Source organism: Dipodomys spectabilis, unplaced genomic scaffold (assembly GCF_019054845.1).
Source record: "Dipodomys spectabilis isolate Male_0828 unplaced genomic scaffold, ASM1905484v1 ptg000004l, whole genome shotgun sequence".
In the NCBI taxonomy this organism is placed as follows: domain Eukaryota; kingdom Metazoa; phylum Chordata; class Mammalia; order Rodentia; family Heteromyidae; genus Dipodomys; species Dipodomys spectabilis.
Genome location: NW_024870681.1, coordinates 7,488,581 through 7,511,855, shown reverse-complemented (window position 1 = coordinate 7,511,855; position 23,275 = coordinate 7,488,581). Strand labels below are relative to the sequence as shown.

Here is a 23,275-nt window from a genome sequence, read left to right as displayed (position 1 = left end):
TGAGACAATACTCTGGGAGTTTCTGTTTGGTACCTGCCCAAACCTGCCCATCATTTCTGTATATTCTTTAGAGCTGCTCCATGAGTTCTTACCACATAAGCCATATGTCTTTAAGAGATAGAGAAGGAGAGCCAAGGGTGTAGAAAACTTACTACACAAGACTAACAGGTAGAAGAGGAGGAGATGAGTGGTGTATTTCTGGAAGCTGAAACTAGAGTTCTGTTATGGGCTGAATTATATCCCCCAGATTCCTATATTGAGGTTTTCATTCCTAGTACCTCAAAATGTGAATATATTTGGAGATAGAGTCTTTAAAAATGCTACTAGAATAAGATAATCAGAATAAACCCTAATAACATATGATTGAAGACCTTATAACAAGAGGGGTTTAAGACATGTGAAGACTGTGAAGACACAGAGAGAAAACAGCCATCTACAAACCAAGGAGAAATATCTCAGAAGAAACCTAATTACCCTGATTCTAGACTCCAAATGTGAAGAAATCAATTTCTGTTGTTTATACAGTATGATATTTTGTTAGAGCAACCCTAAAATACTAATACAAGATCTCAAATACCAAATGGTTTCCAGGATTTTCAAGAAGGTTGAATAAAGATATCAATAATTTATCCTGAGTAATCCCTACTGTAGAAACAGTCAGAAAAGGTTGAAAGATCCTTGTCTTTTTTTTTGTCCTTCATGGGGCTTGAACTCTGGGCCTGGGCTCTATCCCTGAACTCTTCAGCTCAAGGCTAGTGCTCTACCTCTTGAGCCACAGTGCCACTTCCGGTTTTATGAGTGGTTTATTGGAGATAAAAGTCTCATAGAATTTCCTGCTCAGGCTGGCTTTGAACAACAATCCTCAGATCTCAGCCTCCTGAGTAGCTAGAATGATAGGCGTGAGTCACCAGTGCCCAGCCCTGAGCTTCTTTTGCTCAGGCTAGCATTCTACCACTTGAGCCACAGCACCACTTCCAGTTTTATAGGTTTGTTCGTTTATATGGTACTGAGGAATCAAACCCAGAACTTCATGCATGCTAGGCAAGCACTCTACCACTAAGCCACATTCACAGCCCTATCCTCGTCTTAAGATAATTAAATCTGTTTGGGAAGACAAAACTCACACACCAAAAGAGTGGCTTAGTGGTAGAGTGCTTGCCTAGCATACACAAAGCCCTGGGTTTGATTCCTCAGTACCACATAAACAGAAAAAGCTGGACGTGGCACTGTGGCTCAAACTAGCCTTGGGCAAAAGAAGCTCAGGGACACAGTTCAAGCCCAAGAACTGAGGGGGAACACGAGTTGTCATTATTGTTCCTCTCTTTGCTGCCAAAATCTCTTTTTGAGCAATTATCCAACATTTGTATTCTGAAGATAGGAAAGTCTATTAAATCATGCTGACTTGAACCAATGGAAAGAAAGTGCCTTAACAGCCAAGCGCTGCTGTCTCACACCTGTAATCCTAGCTAGTCAGGAGGTTGAGCTCTAAGGATCAAAGTTCAAAGCAAGCCTGGCAGGAAAGTCTGTGAGACTCTTATCTCCAGTTAATCATCAGAAAACTGGAACTGGCACTGTAGCTCAAAGTGGTAGAGTGCTAGCCTTCAGTGAAAGAGCTCAGCAACAGCAATCAGGCCCTGAGTTCAAGCCCCTCTATCAACAAGACAAAAAAAAAAAAAAAAGCACCTTAACAGAAAATGGAACTATGTCCTAGCACCAGTGGCTCATACTTGCAATACTACATAGTCAGGAGACTGAGATCTGAGCCAGTTAGAGCAGACAAACCAGAGAGACTCTTATCTCCAATTCACCAGCAAAAAGCCAGAAGTGGTGTGGCTTAAGTGGTAGAACACCAGCCTTGAATAGAAAAGAAAGAAAGAGGGAGGGAAAGTGAGAGAGAAAGACCATGAAGAGTTACCCTATGGCTACGTGACCATAGTTCCAAGTTTCCTAAGTAGAAAAGGACAAAGAAACCAGCATGTCATTTCGTACTGATCCTCTAATATTCTTGTACTCTTATTTGGCTTCTTGCATTTGCCATAATTATACTTAATGTTCTATATCTACTTTCAATGCCAGACATCCTCCTTTCTCTTGTTTTTCTGAATTTTTTAGTCCTTCAAGTCCCATTTCCTCCAAGAAGGTCTCCTCCAGCTTCTAGCAATTTATGTCTCTTCTCTGAATTCTTACAGCAAATATCAAATATGTTTACTACCACAGTTCAGCATTTGAGCAGGCTGTAATTATGTGTATGTATGTTGAGCAAAGAGAGCATTTCTTATCACTTATTACATTATTTATAGCTGTTATAGTAGGACCAGATGTAAATGTTAGTAAGTTCTTCATTGAGTAAAATAAAGATTAAATCTGTCCCCAGGAAGTCACTCTGCTCCTGATATCTGCTTTTATCAGTCTTTGCTTTACATTTGGGAGGTAGAGCTTCCGTGGAATACTCAGCTGCTTTACAGATTACCAAAATTTGTCAAGAAAGTCAGTGCCTTGCCAAGTATTGTTACCTCATTTGTGAGATAAATGAAAATACAAAGACCTTATCTACACACTACTCCCCCATACTCAGGTCAACCATTCTGGTTGTCAGAGCTAAGAGCCTAAGGGAAGACATCCTGGTAGCTCAGGCCTGTATACTAGCCATACAGGAGGCTGAGATCTGAGGATTGTGGTTCGGAGCTAGCCCAGCCAGGAAAGTCTGTGAAACTCTCATCTCCAATTACCCACCAAAGAAGCCCAAAGTGGAATTGTAGTTCAAGTGGTAGAGTGCTAGCCTTGAGCACAAAAGCTCAGGGGTAGTGTCTAGGCCCTGAGGTCCAAAGCCCAGACCAGCACATACCCCCCCCCGCCCCCCCCCACACAAAAGTTTGAAAGAACTTTACTACTATAAAGTCAGAAATTATCCTTAGGGAGGCCACTTTATAATTCTAGTCCTGATGATGAATGGGGTAGGATTACATAATGAAAGACTAGGGCTGGAAAGGTGGCTCAGAGGTAGAGTGCTTGCCTTACATGCAGGAGGCCCTGGGTTCAATTCCTCAGCACCACATAAGCAGAAAAAAGCCAGAAGTGGCACTGTGGCTCAAATGGTAGGGCCTTAGCCTTAAGCTGAACAGCTGAGGGACAGTGCCCAAGCCCAGAGTTCAAGCCCCACAACTGGAAAAAAAATAATAAAAGACTTTATGCTGAAGACTGTCCACAATATTTTTACACAGAAGCCAGGCGCTGGTGGCTCACCACCTGTAATCCTAGCTACACAGGAGGCTGAGATCTGAGGATCCTGGTTCAAAGCCAGCCAAGACAGGAAAGTCTATAAGACTCTTATTTCCAGTTAACCATCAGAAAACCAGAAGTGGTGCTGTGGCTCAAGTGGTAGAGCGCTTGCCTTTAGCTGAAGAGCTCAGGCACAGTACCCAGGCCTAGACTTAAGCCCCCCCCATATATATACATATATATACATATATATACATATATTTTTTTTTTCACATGGAAACCAGGATTGTCACAGGGTACTTGGGTGTTCACATGGTATTTCAGTTCTCCCTCCCCTGTAATAGCTAAACCCAAACACTTCTGGTCCCTAACTACACTTTAAGCAGTCACCAAATCTTTGCTTCTTGACAAATATGATATGATGTGACATGATTGAATATAAATATATAATATATGTCTAAGTCCATTATACTTTATAACTAAATACCTGGGAAAAGTTTAAAGAGCCTTTTTTTCTCTTTTCTTTTTTTCCCTTTATTTCTTCCTTTTTTTTTTTTTTTAGTTTGTTTGCTTGTTTCAGCAGTACTAGTGACTGAACTCAGCCTCCAAGTTCTCTCTATAACTAGAGCCATTAAAGAGCCTTTTTTTAAGGCAGGAAAATAAACAAGATAACTCACTGAGTTTTGCCTACTTCTAGGATTCTGACATTTATGTTGCTCAGCTTTCCATCATATCCATCTTAGATCTCACTCTCCTCTACATTCATGAAAGGCCTCCAGTTTATTAATTTTTCCTTCCTTTCCTTTCCTTTCCTTTTCTCTTCTCCTCTTCCTCCTCCTCCTCCTCCTCCTCCTCCTTCTTCTCTCTCTCTCTCTCTGTCTCTCTCTTTCTCTGTTTCTTTTTGGCTGGTATTGGGTTGAACTCAGAGCTTCTGTATCATATCTTAAATCAGGGCTAGGTCATGGTTGAAGTGGTAGAAAACCTGCTAAGCAAGGGTGAGGGGCTGAGTTCAAGCCATAGTACTGCTTTCCCCCTACACAAAAAGAAAAAAAAAAACTTTAAAATGTCTTAAATCAGAAGATTTCACAATATTCCTTCTTTTTAAAAATCTTATCTCTCATGAACATCCTAGACCTGCAGATAGATACAAAGCTATCTCACAAGTCTTGTTTACTGGTTAATGGACCTTCTGTTCTGATATGCCCTATTATCTTGGTGCTAGCAATCTTAAGCAAAGACTCTTAAGAGTAGCCTTCTTTGTGCTCTGTTTTGTAAAGAGCTTGAGCTCTTTTTCATTCACATAGACTACATTTTGGTGGGGTTTTGGGTTGGTTTTTTGGTTTTTTGTTTTGTTTGGTTTGGTTTGGTCATAGGGCTTGAACTCTGGGCTTGGGCACTGTCCCTGCACTCTTCAGCTCAAGGCAAGCACTCTACCGCTTGAGCCATAACACCACTTCTGGTTTTCTAGTGGTTTACTGGAGATGAGAGTCTCGTGGACTTTCCTGCCCGAGCTGGCTTTGAACCATGATCCTCAGATCTCAGCCTCCTGTGTAGCTAGGATTACAGGCGTGAGCCACCGGTGCCAGGCTATAGACCACGTTTTAAATCTTAACTCTGTCGTAATTAATCTATGAGATTGAGCAAGTAACCCTTTCTCTGAGTCTCACTTCCCTTGTCTATCAATTTGAGCTATAAAATCTATAAGTTGGTCATTTGTGTTAAGTGATATAAAGAAAATGAAAAGCCTTTAACACAGAGCTAGAACACAAAAGGGTATATAGAAAATGTTATTTTCCACTTGTATGTTCCCTTCTTCCATTTCCTATTAGGTTCAGCAAAACAACAGAATGCCCTGTAGACACTCTCCTGATTCAGGAATTATGATTAAATTCACTCTCACAGGTGCAGGGCCCTAGCAATAAGCTGAATCCTCTATTCTTTCTTGGAGGGAGCATACGTCTGTGGTGTTAGCTTCTGAGACTAATAAAAGAGTTGGCACTATATGAAGATATGTCTAGCTCTGCTTCAGCTCATTATCATGCCACACAGAAAAGACGCTTTGGCCTTTTTGGCAATGTGGAACAACAGAAACTTTCATATACCACAAGTAGAAGTATTAATGGGAACAACTGATCAACTTGAATATATCTTGCAAACGGTTTAAACAACTTTGACTTCCATATTTATACCCTGAGCAACTTTCAAATGTGGTCAAAGGAGTATTTCAGCCAAAAGTTAGAAACAACACAGATGTCTTTTGGGCTATATAATGGATAAATAAATCATAATGCATCCAAACAAAGGGATATTATAAAGCAATGAACATGAACACACAACTGCTACATGAAGTAATATGGATAAAATTTGTGAACACAATATTCACAAAAAAAAGCCAGATATAAAAGAGTATATCACTTGCTGCTTCTTTTTCTCTGTGTGTGTGTGTGTGTGTGTGTGTGTGTGTGTGTGCGCGCGCGCGCACGCAGATCCTAGGGCTTGAACTCAGGGTTTAGGTGTTGTCCCTGTGTTCAAGGCTAGCACTTCACCACTTGTGCTACAGCTCTATTTCGGGCTTTTTGTTGCTTAATTGGACATAAGCGTCTCACCAACTTTCCTGCATACACTGGCTTCAAATTGTGATCCTCATAGTTCAGCCTCCTGAGTAGCTAGGATTACAAGCATGAGCCACTGGTGTCAGACCATGTTTCTCATTTAAAAGAAGGCAAAATTCATTTGTGGTGGTAATAATCTAGGTACTACCTTTTTTGCCAGTCCTGGGGCTTGAACTCAGAGCACTGTCCTTGAGCTTCTTTTGCTCAAGACTAGCTACCAGGGGCTGGGAAGGTGGCTCAGTGGTAGAGCGCTTGCCTTGCATGCATGAGGCCCTGGGTTCGATTCCTCAGCACCACATAAGCAAAAAGAAAAAAGCCGGAAGTGGCGCTGTGGCTCAAGTGGTAGAGTGCTAGCCTTGAGCTGAAGAGCTGAGGGACAGCACCCAGGCCCAGAGTTCAGGCCCCACGACCGGACCCAAAAAAAAAAAAAAAAAAAAGACTAGCTACCACTTGAGCCATAGTGCCACTGTGATACTGAGGAACTGAGCCCAGGGCTTCATGCATGCTAGACAAGCACTCTACCACTAAACCACATTCCCAGCCCCCTCTAGCTAATATTTACTCCTTATGGAAGTTAAGGTTAGGGACTAGAAGAGAACAAAAACAACATTCCAAAAATGTTGTTTTTTTTTTTTAGGTATATTCTCTGTGTTATATATAATAAAAAATTACTTTAATTTACATATGTAGACAACCAATGAATGAATCAAGAAAATTATATATATGTGTATATATATATACACACATGTATATATATACATACACATATACACATGCACTGGAATTTTATTCATCCATCAGGAAGAATATTATTTTGTTACTTGCACAGAAATGGACAGAACTGAAAAATAAGACTGAGTGAAGTACGTCAGGCTCAGAGAGACAAAAGGTGTATGTTTTCTTTCATATGTGAAAGTTACAGACATATATAAATCTAGACATATAGACATATATGAAGATATATACAACCAAAAAGCCCTATCCTTTGTTATGTACACACACACACATATACAGAGCTAGTAGAGCTGATTTGAAGTGTTTCCTGCATAAAATGATATATGTCTGAGGAGATAATGTATATACCAATTAAAACATTATATTGTAGCCCATAAATATACGTAATTACTGTGTCAATTAAAATGCACTTAGAAAATAACCAGGTGTTGGTGACTCACACCTGTAATTCTAGCTACTCAGGAGGCTGAAATCCGAGATTCCAGTTCAAAGCCAGCCCAGGCAGAAAAGTCTGTAAGACTCTTAACTCCAATGAATTATTCAGAAAAAGCCAGAAGTGGTGCTGTGGCTCAAGTGGTAGAGCACTAGCCTTGAGCCAAAGAAGTTCAGGGACAGTGTCCACGCCCTGAGTTCAAGTCCCAGGATACACACACACACACACACACACACACACACACACACACACACACAAAATCAAAATTAAAAAGCACCTTAAAAGAAAGTGTAAGCCAGGGCTGGGAAGGTGGCTCAGTGGTAGAGCACTTGCCTTGCATGCATGAGGCCCTGGGTTCGATTCCTCAGCACCACATAAGCAAAAACAAAAAAAGCCAGAAGTGGCGCTGTAGCTTAAGTGGTAGAGCGCTAGCCTTGAGCTGAAGAGCTGAGGGACAGCGCCCAGGCCCAGAGTTCAGGCCCCACGACCGGACCCAAAAAAAAAAAAAAAAAAAGAAAGTGTAAGCCAGGCGCTGGTGGCTCACACCTGTAATCCTAGCTACTCAGGAGGCTGAAATCTGAGGATGAGGATCTTGGTTCAAAGCCAGACTGGGCAGGAAAGTCCGTGAGACTTATCTCCCATTAACTGCCCAAAATCCAGAAGTGGTGCTGTGGCTAAAGTGGTAGAGTACTCACCTCCAGCTGAAAAGCTGAGGGACAGTGGCCAGGCCCCAAGTTGAAGCCCCACGACTGACAAAATAAGGGAAGTATAGACATAAAATGATTTTAAAACTCAAGAGGTCTTGGGAGCCATCTTTACCAATCACCTCATTAAAGAAAATCATTAAGTAACTTACTCTAAATAAGTCAATCAAATTACAGAGCCTAATCTAGAGCTTTGATAGGGCATCAGGGTTTCTGGTCAAGTGCTCCTCCTGCACAGCTCTGATTCATCCATTTAGTATGTATTCCTATTGTTCCAGAGGTCAGATCTCAAAATTTGACACATCATAAGCCCCCTTACTATAATTATAGCATCTTTTCCTTGCTAACTTAGTATGTGTGGGAGGGGAGATCAGAAGAGATACTCGCTGTTTTAACCACATATCAAACCCTTAGAAAATTGGTGGAAATATCTAGAAGAGAAACAATTCTGTATCTATTTCTTCACTGTTCGATATTTTGATGTGTTAATTGCAGTATCCCACAGTATGGCCCGCTCCAACATGTAGATTGATTTCTGAGCCTCTGAGTTAAAAAAAAAGCCAGTTAGGTTTCTGAGAGTTGATTAAAAAAAAAACTTTCCCCTTTATCTTTGTCCTCTGGGAAAAGTAAGCTCTTCTGCCATCTTGTGACACAGGATGAGAATAACTGGACCTCAGATTCATTCCTACCCTGGCTGCCAGGTGGCAGCACTGTCATGTGGCATCTAAAGAGAATTGCAAATAAAACAGCAGGCAGGATAAATGTTCCATCACTAATGAGCAGAGAATCATATAATTGTGTTAAAGAAATAGTAAATAAAAATCATAAAACCCAAGGAAGGTAAAGAAACCTTTTCATTCTTGTGTAGCTACCTCCTGTGCCAGGAGAAATAAGCAACCAGAGCAGAGGGGAGGAGGGAGTGATAATATATCAATAAAGATTTGTTCTAGAACAGAATATACTTCCTTCTATCTTTCCAACCAACATATTGATTTTCTGTGACATTTTTTCCTTTTCCATTTCCCCACTGAGACTTCTCTAATGCTTAATGTAGCCAGATGTCAAATTCTATCAGGATGTCAGGAAACAGGGTACTAATTTTGATTATTATAATTTGATTCAAATTTCATGAGTGGGAAGTCCTTTAAACCAGACTCCTTTTACTTACTTATTTATTAAGCTTTTTTTGTTTGTTTGTTGTTGCTGTTGTTTTTTGTCGGTCTCTCTAGAGAGAGAGATAATTTTGCTAATCCTGGGGCTGAACTCTGGGCCTGGGCGCTGTCCCTCAGCTCTTCAGCTCAAGGCTAGTGCTCTACCACTTGAGCCACAGCGCCACTTCTGGCTTTTTCTGCTTATGTGGTGCTGAGGAATCGAACCCAGGGCCTCATGCATGGGAGGCAAGCACTCTACCACTGAGCCACCTTCCCAGCCCCTTAAGCTGTTTTGTTTTTGAGATAGGGTGTCACTATGTAGCCAAAGCAGGCCTTTTGCTAGAATTACAGATATGAACCCCTGTGCCATCCCCAAGTTTCCTTTATATCATCATCGATCTTTAGCTCCACAATATTCTCAGGAATAGCTAAATCCATGATGTCTGCAATGTCAGTATACTTACAGAGGTAAAGACTGTAGAAACTTTGGACTTAGGCAAATATCTGAGTAGATCTTCATATGTCTTTTATCATCTACCTAGCTATGCAATCAAAAAGCCTTTAGAACTAGGAATTATGGCACACACCTGTAATCTCAGCACTTGGGAGACAGAGGCAGAGGATCATGAGTTCCAGATCAACCTAGACTACAAAATGAGATCCTCTGTACAAAAAAAAAAGTCTTTAGAACATTTGCTAAAAAAAATATATCTTTGGGGCTGGGAATGTGGCTTAGTGGTAGAGTTCTCATCTAGCATGCATGAAGCCGTGGGTTTGATTCCTCAGTATCACATAAACAGAAAAGGCCAGAAATGGAGCTGTGGCTCAATGGTAGAGTGCTAGCCTTAAGCAAAAGAAGCTCAGAGACAGTGCCCAGGCCCTGAGTTCAGCCCCAGGATTAGCAAAATTATCTCTCTCTCTGTGGAAAAAATCTTCAACTGCAGTTATATATTTAGGAAAACTTGCTCAAGCTGTAGACAGTATCATTTACCTAATGTATTCAGCTATTCCTTACCTCTTGACCCATTTCTCATAGGAATATTGTCTTACTTCACTACTTAGGTATATGAAAATGTTCAAAATTTGATTAAGCCAGGTGCTGGTGGCTCATGCCTATAGTCCTATCTACTCTGAGGATCAGAGTTCAAAGCTAGGCTATGCAGGAAAGACCATGAGACTTTTAATTCCAATTAACCAGCAAAAAGCTAGAAGTGTAGCTGTGGCTCAGTTAGGAAAGCACTAACCTTGAGCTCAAAAATAGTGTCCAAGGCCTGAGTTCAAGCCTCGGGTCTCACTCATACACACACACACACACACACACACACACACACACACACACACACACACACACACACCCTGATACATATGTCTGTGCTCATGTGAATTCATGTGTAAATGTGATATTTTGGTTGGGCCTCTCAAATTACAGAGGAGAAAACTAAGATCCTGAAAAGTCAAGGAATTTTCCTAAAATGATAATAGTTTATTACAGGGCTTATCCTCCATCCTCATTCTATTGCTTCCTAGTCCAGTATAAGTCACTGACTCATGCAGACTTAGTTGCTTGCTCTATTTCAGAAATTGCATTTCCTAATAGAAACTTACCTCTTTCTATTTGTATTTCTATCTATGTGCCTATATCAACAAATATGACTATGCGTCTATTTGCAAGTACATAAAGCATATCACTGAGCTTTCTTTTTTTTTGGTCATGGGGCTTGAACTCTGGGTCTGAGCACTGTCTCTGAACTCTTCAGCTCAAGCGGCAAACACTCTACAACTTGTGCCACCATGGACTTTCCTGCCCCAGCTGGCTTTGAACTGTGATCCTCAGATCTCAGCCTCCTGAGTAGCTACGATTAGAGGTGTGAGCCACCAGTGCCCAGCCCCTACTAAGCATTTTTGCCCTTACTCTAGAAAAAAACTACAGGTAATTACAGGTCTCTCCATTGGCACCAGCTGTAAAGATAAGGAAAGACCTTCAAGTTAATTATTAATAAGCAGATTTGGCCCTTTCTCCAATCAGCTCTATTCCCTGAATCCTCAGGAAATAAGGCAAAATAACCAGAGTTGAATCAGACCCTGTAAAGGGGAAACTTAGTTTTAAGGCTGTGAAAGCAACTAGAGACAAGGCTAGAAGAGGCTATGGCAGATTAAAAGTGAACTGTGTGCAATCAGTGCTCAAACTAACATGGATACCACTTTGGTCTTCAGCCTAATCATTGCATTTTATGACTCCAAGAAAGGTAAGTACTTCTCTAGGCTAATTAAAAAAAAAAAAATTCAGAGAAGCTTAGTGAGCCATTGGGGTTTCTTCCAACATATCAGGACGTAGTCTATCCCCAGCAAGTAAAACTTTCTAGAACTTACCTTTGTGGCTTCCTGTCTTTAAGTAGGACTATAACTTAAGCCAGAGAGAAAGCTATGTTTCACAATTAGGTGTTTTCAGAGAACATAATACATTCTTCTGTCTTAGTAATGTAATTAATATTTAAAAAGTCCTGTTACAATGAGATATCTTTAAAACAAAAACAAAAAACAAGGCCTTGATTTGTTTCCCAAGCTGGCTTCATACTTGCTATATATCCCAGGTTGTCTGAATTCATGACCTCCTGCTCCAGTATCCTGACTGCTGTGATTATAGATGCGTACCACCACAACTGGCTTGAATGGATAGCTTTAGAAAGAGTTCCAGTACAGTTTTAGTATTGCCCTCAATTAAGAGAAAAACCCTTCTGGGCGCCAGTGGCTCATACTTGTAATTCTAGCTACTCAGATGGCTAAGATCAAAGGATGGTGGTTCAAGCCAGCCTGGACAGGAAAGTCCATAAGACTCTTAGCTCCAATAAACCACCAGAAAACCAGAAGTGGTGCTGTGGCTCAAGTGATAGAGCACTTGCCTTGAGCTGAAGCGGTCAAGGACAATGCCCAGGCCCAGAGTTCAAGCCCCACGACCAACATCTAAAACAAAAAGGAAACCCTTATAAGATGTTGCCTTAGTTTCTTAAGTGTCATATCCAAATAGATAGGGATGCTCTTAGGTAAGACAGGTGAGAGAAAAAGTGATTTGGGGTGGAATGGTATTATATGCTGCTCTTTTGTACTGTTTAAATGTATTTTTTTGCCTGGCATAATAGTGCACAACTATAATCCCAGCAGAATTCAAAAGCCAAATCCCATGCTGGTGGCTCATGCCTGTAATCCTAGCTACTCATGAGACTGAGATCTGAGAATCATGGTTCAAAGCCAGCCTGGGCAGAAAAGTCCATGCTGGTTTATCTCCAATTAACCAGGAAAAAGCTGGAAGTGGAGGTATGGACCAAGTAGTATAGCATCAGCCTTGAGTGATAAAGCTAATCAAGAGTAAGGTCCTGGGCTAGGAATATGGCTTAGTGGATTGCTTGCCTAGCATGCATGAAGCCCTGGGTTCAATTCCTCAGTACCACATAAACAGAAAAAAGCTGGAAGTGGCTCAAGTGGTAGCGTGCTAGCCTTGAGCAAACGAAGCTAAGGGACAGTGCCCAGGTCCTGAGTTCAAGCCCCAGGACTGGCAAAAAAAAAAAAAAAAAAAGAGTAAGCCCTGAGTTCACACCCCAGTACTAGCACCAAAAAAAAAAAAAGCTATATTTTCAGAGTTTTCTGAACATTTCATCTCTAAAATTAGCTGGTCAGAGTTAAGGAAAAATAGCATAAGATGCAGATATAAGTATAATAAAGTATACATAACTATGATCTATTGTTCTGTGGAAAACTATATTGTAATAATAAACTTTTGAAGATTCTCCTTAGGACAGCAGGCAGATAGAACAGGATGGAGAAGAAAAAACTAGGCATTTTTGAAGGAATAAAATGGTTAGTCTTTCATTATTTGGGAAGTTTACTTAACTGTTTTCACTTTTCTTTCTCCTAAAAGTAATAGATTGGTACTAAGTTTTCTTTATAATAAGGTAACTTCTTGTATTCAGCTGTTTGTCTTTTTTAGGGAGGGTTTGATCTCCCCAGTTGCAAGTTTTATGAGCGAGTATTTCATTCTTTTGTATTCTCCTACAGTGCCCAGAATTCTAATGAGTAAATACTGGGTAAATTCTATCCCCTTTCCCCCAAGACTTTGGAGATAGCAGCTGCCAAGTAGAACAGTTGCCAGGGCTATTCCCAAAGGATGTGAGAGCATCAGGAATTTGTTAATACAAGGTAGGGAATCAGCCCTTTCTGCAAAATCACTTTGCCATTCTAAGAATTTTTTTTGGGGGGGGGTCGGTCTTGGGGCTTGAACTCGGCTGGTCACTGTCCTTCAGCTCTTCAGCTCAAGGCTAGCGCTCTACCACTTGAGCAACAGTGCCACTTCCAGTTTTCTGAGTTGTTTATTAGAGAAAAGAGTCTCACGGCCTCTCCTGGACCAGGCTGGCTTTGAACCACGATCCTCAGATCTCAGCCACCTAAATAACTAGGATTACAGGTGTGAGCCACTGGCGCCCGACTCCAAGAATTGTTTATTTATTGAAAATGCCTTGTTTACCCACTTCTTAACCTATTTCTCAAATATACTATTTTAACACACACACACACACACACACACACACACACACACACACATAAACACACACTCGGGATTTCTGGCAAATTAGTTGCCAGACATTTAGGCAAAAGTCAAGCAGATGGGAACAAAAAAAGAGAAGGAAGTAGTGCCTAGCTCTCTCTGCCTCAAAGAAAATTATCTATGAGCATTTCCCTATACTGAGTTTATTGAAGTCAATTTTCTCCATGGGACTCATGGTAGGATGAAATAAGAAAAAAAAAAAACAGGACTTGCATATTTGATACCAGAAACATGTACAAAAGAGGAGGTGAACTAAAAGGGAAAGCACCTGTGGAGTTTAACAGGTGGCATAAAGGGACATAGCTTAGCTAGGCATTGTCAGATAGAGGATTGGCGGCAGTTTTCTGTTTGGCTTTTCTTCCAGAAACACACACAGAAGCCAAAATAGCCACAGTGATCCAGAATTGAACTATGGCTACCCTACAGTGCCTTGGCTCTTGGAGTGAAGTAAAAAGTCAACCTAATTTTATTCAGAAAGGAAGCCAGAAGTCAAGTGTATTCTGAAGAACTTGAGAGCCATTGCTGCTCCCCAAATTAACAGCTCTGCCACCGCCCCCCTACTGTTACTTAACCCCTGCAACCAAGTTACAGCCTGGATCCTTTCTAACAGGCAATGGTGAGATCCAAAAGGGAGAGAGAGGTAGACACTAACTTTCAGTTGATAACCTTGATGGCAGCAGGTACTTAGTAGCAGCAAAAGCCACCAGGAAATGTATTATTCTCTCTCTTAATCTGTCATCTTTGAAAATCAATTTTCTAATTTCTAAGATCTCTTTTAGCACTGACTTTTCATAATGGTAATATGATCTTCATTTCTGATGAGTCTTTTTTATTTTTTTTTTAAATTTCATTTTGAATGCACACAGTAAAGGCATTCAAACAGCACAGGAGTATGTAGGGAAACCTGTCTCCCTCCTCTGCCTGTCTCTTCATCCTTCAGTCTCATTCCTTGAGGGAACTATTTTTGCCAACTTATTATATTCTTTGAAGGGATATTTCAAGCATGTATGGCATGTATTTTAAGAGTATAAATGATAGCATATCATACACTCTGTTCTGTACCTTGCTTTTTCCACTTAACAATATACTTTAGCAATTTGCCATATCAATATACATACATTTGCCTCATTCTTTCTTTCCTTTCCTTCCTTTCTTCCTTCCCTCCTTCCTTCCTTCCTTCCTTCCTTCCTTCCTTCCTTCCTTCCTTCCCCCCTTCCTTTCTTCCTTCCCTCCCTCCCTCCCTCCCTCTCTCCCTCCCTCCTTCCTTCCTTCCTTCCTTCCTTTCCCCCTCCCTCCCTCCCTCCCTTCCCCCTCCCTCCCTCCCTCCCTCCGTCTTCCTTCCTTCCTTCCTTCCTTCCTTCCTTCCTTCCATCCGTCCTTCCTTCCTCCTTTCCTTTCTGTATGTCACTGGAGATTGAAACTAGGGTTCAATCTGAACAAGTACTCCTCCACTGAGCTATACTCCCAGGCAGTGGTTCTTGATCCCAGTCCTAAGTCTCTCCACCTCTCTTCTTTCCTATTCTCACCCATTAGTCTTTTTGTTTGTTTTGTTTTGTTTTGACTTCTCTGCTATAATGGTTCTTTGTTCAGAGTAGTCTTTATTTGGCAAAAGTTTCTATCTTTCTAGAAAATGAAGCGTGCTATTCCAGGGTGAAGATAGACTGAGAAATTAGAACTGAAATAGCAGAGTAGAAGAAGAGATGAAATATTGGTTACTAATTTTTCAGCAATATAGCTATGTTAAAAACCAGGCTTTTAGCCAGGCACTGGTGGCTCACGCCTGTAATCCTAGCTACTCAGGAGGCTGAGATCTGAGGATCACGGTTCAAAGCCAGCCCGGGCAGGAGAGACCGTGAGACTCCTATCTCCAATAAACCACCAGAAAACCGGAAGTGGCGCTGTAGCTCAAGTGGTAGAGCCCTCGCCTTGAGCTGAAGAGCTGAGGGACAGCGCCCAGGCCCAGAGTTCAAGCCCCACGACCGACAAAAAAAAAAAAAAAACAGGCTTTTTTCTTCCTCCTCTTCTTCTTTTTTTTTTTTTGTCAGTCATAGGGCTTGAACTCTCAGCCTGGGCATGGTCCCTGAGCTCTTCACCTGAAGGCAAGCACTCTACCACTTGAGCCACAGCGCCACTTCCAGTTTTCTGATGGTTAATTGGAGATAAAAGTTTCACACAGGTTCCTGTGATTCTCAGATCTCAGCCTCCTGAGTAGCTAGGATAACAGGTGTGAGCCACAGGCACCTGGAAAACCAGGCTATTTTTTTAATTTTATTTTATTTTGTTGTAAAGGTAATGTACAGAGAGGGGTTACAGTTACATAAGTAAGGTAATGAGTACATTTATTGTTGAATAGTTACCCCTCCCTTGTTTTTCTCCCACTTTTCCTCCTCCCCAATTGCCCCCCCCAAATTGTAAAGTTCATTTCCAACATAGTGGCTTGTGAGTATCTCTGTTGCATTGTCCTTTGTTTCACCATTTTGTTATTCCCTTTCCCTTCCCCAATTCAGATAGAGGTATATACAAGACACAGGGTACCAAAATCAAAAACAATGACAGGTTCTTACCCATCCTTTTTGTCAAATAGTTTCTAATCAGTAGATTGCATTTTTTATTCAGGCAATTCCTTAGATACTGCTCCTATACTGTTGGAAAGAGAAAAGTTGGCACTTGTAGAAAAACTGAGGGATTCATAACCAGAATAATGAAGAAACACACTTTTAGTAGTAAAGCACTGCCTAGCAAGCATGAGGCCCAAGAACCAGTAATATAATATCTAAAATATCTAACATCTAGAGATTGAGAAATAAGACATTTGTTTCTAAGGATGTGGCCAAGGTATAGTAAATTATATATCTTTATATAACTTGGGTGTTTCACACACTGTATTATACTTTCTAAAATTCTACCATACCACTGATGTCCTCAAATTAAGATTTCTTATGCAAATATCTTTAACCAAGGCCAGCTAATATTGCAATTTCATGATCACTTAGAGTACAGTGTTTGTATTTATAGACCTGCTCCATCTTGGCACTCAGTACTTCACATGTGAGACCTGAAAGAGATGAGCTGGGAACATGGATGGACATTAATTTATAATTGAGGCAGAACTGAATTTACACTGACAAATGAAGCCTATTTTGTAGGCTTTAAAACAGTAGTTCCCAGGAGGTAGGAAGACATGCCATGCTGAAATATCCCTGTGGCCACAGAGCAGAATTCTTCTACTTAAAAAGATTAGTTTATTCCTGCTCTTTCAATCATAATGTCACTCAGATTGCAAAGTATCTTCATACTTGCTTTCTCACTTTTTGCTTAAGACCTTCACAACATCTCTGAGAAATACGCTGAGTATTATTTTAACCATATTACAGATTTGGAAAACCAAAACTCTGATAACTTGTCCAAAATAAGGTTTATCTTTCTCTCATCTCTCTCATAAACATATGTTATCATGTCAGAGAACTGAGTGATACTATGCTGTAAATTTCCTTGTTTTTCTTTCTTTCTTTCTTTCTTTTTTTTGTCAGTTATAGGGCTTAACTCTGGGCCTGAGTGCTGTCCCTGAGCTCTTCATCTCAAGGCCAGCACTCTACCACTTGAACCACAGTACCATTTCCAGTTTTCTGGTAGTTAATTGGAGATAAGATTTTCACAAACTTTCCTGCCCAGGCTAGCTTTGAACTGTGATCCTCAGATCTCAGCCTCCTGAGTAGTTAGGATTATAGGAGTGAGCCACCAGCGCTCAGCTTTGTTTTTCTTTTTGAATGAAATAACTTTAAGGGTATCTCAACCTATTTCTCCCAACACTATCTTCCTGATTAAATTAAAATACAGGATTACTACTTCTCCAGTGGTTTCAGGTATAGTGCCTGATTACTGTGGCCACAAGCTCCTGAAGCAAAGTTCATTTTATACAGACTTAATCAAGATATGGAGGAGTTATTTAGAAAAGTCAAGTCCATGGGGCTGGGAAGGTGGCTCAATGGTAGAGCGCTTGCCTTGCATGCATGAGGCCCTGGGTTCCATTCCTCAGCACCACATAAGCAGAAAAAAAGCCGGAAGTGGTGCTGTGGCTCAAGTGGTAGAGCACTAGCCTTGAGCTGAAGAGCTGAAGGACAGCACTCAGGCCCAGAGTTCTAGCGCATGACTGGACCCCCCCCCCCCCAAAAAAAAAAAAAAAAGAAAGAAAAGTCAAGTCGAATTTACATGTCTGACTTAGTAGGCAACCAGATAAGACCTTCCAAACTGGAATAAGAACCACTGCCTGAACTGGATGAGGTCATTAGTGAAGACACATGAAGTAAATTCCAGACTACAGCCAAAATCCACCTTCTCTTCTTCATTTCCACTCTTAGACTGAAATCACACCATCTCTCATCTCTCATCCCAATTCCTGTCACTCCTCTGCACAAAGCCCAAATAAAAACCAAAGTCCTGGCTGGGTGCCAATAATACCTATAACTCTAGCAACTCAGGAGGCTGAGATATGGGCATTGTGGTTCAAAGCCAGCATGGGCAGGAAAGTCCTGGTGAGACTCTTATCTCAATTAACTACCCCAAAACTGAAAGTGGTGCTGAGACTCGATGTGGTAGAGCACTAGCCTTGAGCAAAAGAGCTCAGGGACAGCTCCCAAGCCCTGAGTTCAAGCCCCACAACCACCACCAAGAACATTAAAAAAAACCCAAAAACCCAAAGTCCTTCCAGGCACTCCCACCTATAATCCTAGCTACTCAGCAGGCTGAGATTTAGAGGATCCAGGTTCAATGCCAGTCTAGGCAGAAATGTCTGTTACACTTCATCTCCAAAATAAACAGCAAAAAACAAGGCTGGAGGTAGCTCAAGTGGTATAGCACCAGTCTAACAAGTGTAAGGCCCAGTGCTGAGGAAAAAGAAAAGCCACCAAAGTCCTTAAACTGGCTTGCTAGGCCTTATACCTGTTTCCTCTGGATCTTTATAGTCTGAAACCGCATCGCCTACCTGCTCACTCTGTTGTTTCCCTGACCACTTTACTACAACTCTACAACTCTACCACTGCTTTGGAGCCTTACTCTCATTGCCTTTCCTCCCAAGTTAGTACTTCCCCCAGGCTGCTTCTTGGTGAACCCATGACTTCCTTCAAGTCTTGCTTCAATTCTCACCTTCTCACTGATACTTAGCGTATACTTCAGGCTACCAACTATTGACAATCTGTGCTCCTCAGACTACTTACTCACTTATTTTTCTCTGGTTTTAATGTTTTTAGAAGCATTCATCCCCTTCTACTATAAAACATATTGATTGTATTCATTGTAGTCTGCTTCCTCTGTTCTACTCCACAACCCTCCCTCCTCTTGGCTTGTTCCCTTGTGAGAATATATCCAACTGATATATACAAATGAAGCAGTTCCTGGCATATATACCTTATATAAACATATATACAAGTATATATATACATATGTAAATATGTGTATATATATATATATATAAAAGGTATACATGTGTGAATACCTGTTAAGTGAATGAAACTGAATATATGAAGCTGGGGAGGAGGGTGTTTCCTTTTGCTTTCTCCAATCGCCTTTCAAAATAGTTGACTTTTAGCAGTAATTCAGTCACATTACATTTCACATTCTTCCGTGGACTTTGGAGTCACCTCTATTAAAGAAGGAAACTTTCAACAGTGCTACGCCCTTCTATCTTTATTATTATTATTATAATCTTAAGAATAATAGGTAAACAAGATAAGGTTTATTCCTTTACTCTGATCTTAAGCTATAAAAGGCCTCACGGAGATTTCATCCATATCTCTTCTTAGTATCTCTATCCACATTTATTCTTGGCAGTATTTTATGCCTATACCCTAAACTATGAACACTCAGGTTATTGGGGCTACAATTAAAAGCTTAATATCAGAAATGAGCGGGTGGTACATATTTGTAATCCAAGCAACTTGGGAGGCAGAAACAGGAAGAACTTATCTCAGAAACAAAACAAATGGGCTAAAAACTTGGCTAAAGTAGTAGAACACTTGCCTGGCCTATTTGAGGCTCTGTGTTCAACTCTCACCCATTCACATACACACACACACACACACACTTAATATAAGGTAGATACAACTATAGTTTTTGTCAGACCAAATGATAAAAATAAATAAATAATAAAAATAAATGATAAAAATTTTCTACTGTAGTTGTTCTTTCATTATTTCTTTTTTGTTTTACAGTTTTCTTACCAGAGGTCTTCCAATGCAGGGTCTACCCAGGAAAAAGAGTTTCCTCAGAGATGTTTTTTACCACTACAACCTCCACATTCCAGGGGATAATGGAGATAAAACTACAAGTACTGGTGATTTTTCTAGCCTTTGGACACAAGATACAAAATAAGTAGGAATAAAACAAGAACAGAAAGAAAAAGAAGCATTTTTAGCTTTGGGGTTTTTCTGGTTTTTGGGGGGTGGGAGTAGGTGGGCCTGTGGCTTGACTCAGGACTTGGGCTTTCTCTCTAAGCTCTTTGCTCAAGGCTAGCACTTTACCACTTTGAGCCATAGCTCCACTTCTGGTATGGGATGGTTCATTGGAGATAACAGTTTCACAACTTTCCCACCCAATCTGGCTTTGAAAACCATGATCCTAGCCGGGCGCTGGTGGCTCACACTTATAATCCTAGCTACTCAGGAGGCTGAGGTCTGAGGATTGCAGTTCAAAGCCAGCCTGGGCAGGAAAGTCCATGAGATTTTATCTCTAATCAACCGCCAGAAAAACCGGAAGTGGCACTATGGCTCAACAGGTAGAGGGCTAGCCTTGAGCTGAAGAGCTGACGGACAGCACCCAGGTCCAGAGTTCAAGCCCCACAACTGACATTAAAAAAGGAGGGGGGCGTTGGGGAAGGTGGCTCAGGGATAGAATGCTTGCCTTGCATGCATGAGGCCCTGGGTTTGATTCCTTAGCACCACATAAGCAGAAAAGGCTGGAAGTGGCACTGTGGCTCAAGTGGTAGAGCGCTAGCCTTGAGCTGAAGAGCTGAGGGACAGCATCCAGGCCCAGAGTTCAGACCCCAGGACCGACAAAAAAAAAGAAAAGAAAACCATGATCCTCAGATCTTCTGAGTAGCTAGGATTATAGGCATGAGCCACCAGCACCCAACAAGCATTTTTAGCTTTGATATTATTAGTCTGAATCTTCTAGGATATTACTGGGGGTTGAGAAATTAGTTTATGTTTGAAATCATTCTATTTTTTTAAATGGGAAAATTACCTTCTCTATGAAGATGGTCCCAGAAATGTTTGTACCTTGATACCATCAGTGATCTTTTACCTCTAAGCAAGTAAGCTTACCCTGTGTCCAGACTTGGGAACAGAATAAACAGTTATCCCTGTTATAGGTAATTCCAGTCACTGTATGTTTAGACACAAAATATTTGAACATTAAGCAATTAAAATAGTGAAGATATCAAACAAGTGCATGGTTCTGTCTTCCCTAAATGGGTGAATACTCCAATTTGAGTTTGGATTATATCATAGACCCTACAAGGGGAAAATTTAACATGAGATTGGTAATAACAAAATGTATACCAGCCATTTGCCAAAGATTTGGCTTATGACTCAGAAGCAATGCCAATTCACCTTTGTTCCTCATATATTCTGTTAAACCAGGAAACACACACAAACTGTGACTTTGTTTTCTTTTTCTTTTTTCCCCTCAGTGATGGGATTGAAGGAAATGTGATTTTTTTTTAAGTGTAGGGACTCTGAGCGGATGATAAAGGTAAGTTTAGAACTCCTTATGTACCCAAGGCTATCTTTATTTGAGAACAGTGCAAGAATAAGGCCTGAAAGACTATGGAAAATCCAAAATCCCAGAGAAGATGACTCATTGAGAAGAGGCTGAAAAAAGAGGTTGGGGAAAAGAAGCCCCTGATTCATATCCAATTCCTGATTCTGAGTCTGAAGTGAGAATCCAGCTTCTGACTTTGAGTAGACTGGGTCCCCTATAAGCCTGAGTCAGGACAAGTTTAAGTAAAAGAAAATGTTGGTCACTTCCCTTGCTCAAATTCTCTTTCTTTTTCTCTTCTCTTTTCTCTTTCTTCCGCCCTATCTCTCCTTTAGACACAGATGAGAACCTGGAGAAGAGACAGAAATGGAGTGTTGTGGTCAAAGTTCTGACAGCTGCTATGTTGTTGCTTGGTGGAATTCCCATAATAGTATTTGCCATAGTTCCATGCCCTGTAAGCTGACTTGGTCTATGAAGACTTCCTTCTGTTCCATAGGCAGCTTGGCATAAGGAGGAGAGCATGGATTTTGGCACTCGTGTTCACTAGCTGAGTGATTTGGGGAAAGCTGCTTAGTCTCCAACTCAACTGCCTCATCTGTTAAAGTGGGACTCAAAGCATTTGTCTCTTGCATGGAGGGAGGCTAATTGGGATCTTGTGTAAGAGGAGCTTAGCATATAGAAAATGCTTGCCAAATGTGAGTTCCTTCACTTCGTGCTCTTTTATTTTGTCATTGAAGCAGTGTGTGTGTGAGCACGCACACATGCACACACGTGCGTGTACCCACTGATACTGAAGCTAGAACTCAGAGCCTTACTTTTTCTTTTTGCTGGTCTCCTGGGGCTTGAACCCAGGGCCTAGGCTCTGTCTCTGAGCCTCTCAGGCTAGGACTCTACCACTTGAGCCACAGTGCCATCTTTGGCTTTTTCTATTTATGTGGTAGTAAGGAATCGAACCCAGGGCTTCATGCATGCTAGGCAAGCACTCTACAATTAAGCCACATTCCCAGCCCCAGAACCTCATTTTTCCATTGGTCTTTTTCTACTCAGAGCTGATACTTTACCATTTGAGCCACAGCTCCATTTCCATTTTTTTGCTAGTTAATTGGACATAAGGATCTCATGGACTTTTCTGCCTGGTACTGGTTTCCAACCTTAGTCCTTAAGATCTCAGTCTCCTGAGTAACTAAGATTACAAGCATGAGCCACAAGCACCCAGCAGTATTACATTTTCTGATGTGGAGGAGGGGAGAAAACAAGTTCTCACTATGTAGCTCAGCTTGTCCTTGAACTCATGATCCTCCTGCCTCTGCCTCCTGAGTACAGGGACTACAGACATATACCAACATGCTCGACTGAAAGCCAGCCAGGGCTGGAAAGTTCGTGAGACTCTTATCTCCAATAAAAACCAGAAGTGGCACTGTGGCTCAAGTGGTAGTGCACTCACCTTGAGCTGAAGAGCTCAGGTACAGTGCCCCACTACCGACAAAAAAAAAAGTTCTGCTCTGCCTCACATACTTGAAAGAATACAATGTCTTCTATACTATCTTCACTCCACTGTTAATCAGTATGGGCAGATTCTTGCCAGTGTTACACTCTTACATTCACTGAGACCTTTTAATCAACAATAATGATAAGATAGAGAAGGGGGAGCCTGGGCTGAGAAGTTACCCTCATGCCACTATTGATGTAATGACTGGCTTCTGTGATTGACTTTGTATATCGATAGTAATGGATATATGTGTGTGTGTGTGTGTGTGTGTGTGTGTGTGTGTGTGTGTATTTTGGCTGGTTGTGGGGCTTGAACTTTGGGCTTGGGCCCTGTTCTTGCACTCTACTGCTTGAGCCACAACACCATTTTTGGTTTTCTAGTGATTTTATTGGAGATGAGTCTCACGGACTTTCCTGCCTAGGCTGGTTTTGAACTGTGATTCTCAGATCTCAGCCTCCTGAGTAGCTAGGATTACAGACGTGAGCTACAAGTGCCTGGCAATGGATATATTTTTGTCCCACCAAATGAAGACAAAGGTCTCTTTCCTAACACTATGAATGGACCGACATAAATAAATAAATAA

At 41.2% G+C, this 23,275-nt stretch overlaps 2 protein-coding genes across 2 annotated transcripts in view; one reads left to right on the top strand and one right to left on the bottom strand.

Annotated features, from left to right (window-relative positions):
• Acaca (acetyl-CoA carboxylase alpha) overlaps positions 1–23,275 on the bottom strand; it is a 298,410-nt gene that overhangs the window by 253,055 nt on the left and 22,080 nt on the right. The gene's annotated exons all lie outside the window — the stretch shown is intronic.
• Positions 11,046–21,750, top strand: CUNH17orf78 (chromosome unknown C17orf78 homolog). The gene is given in 10 exon segments (XM_042694369.1): positions 11,046–11,100; positions 12,960–13,019; positions 13,022–13,045; positions 13,816–13,913; positions 13,916–14,011; positions 14,013–14,067; positions 16,772–16,865; positions 19,658–19,779; positions 21,539–21,657; positions 21,700–21,750. Coding segments are annotated over 10 exon segments (774 nt in total).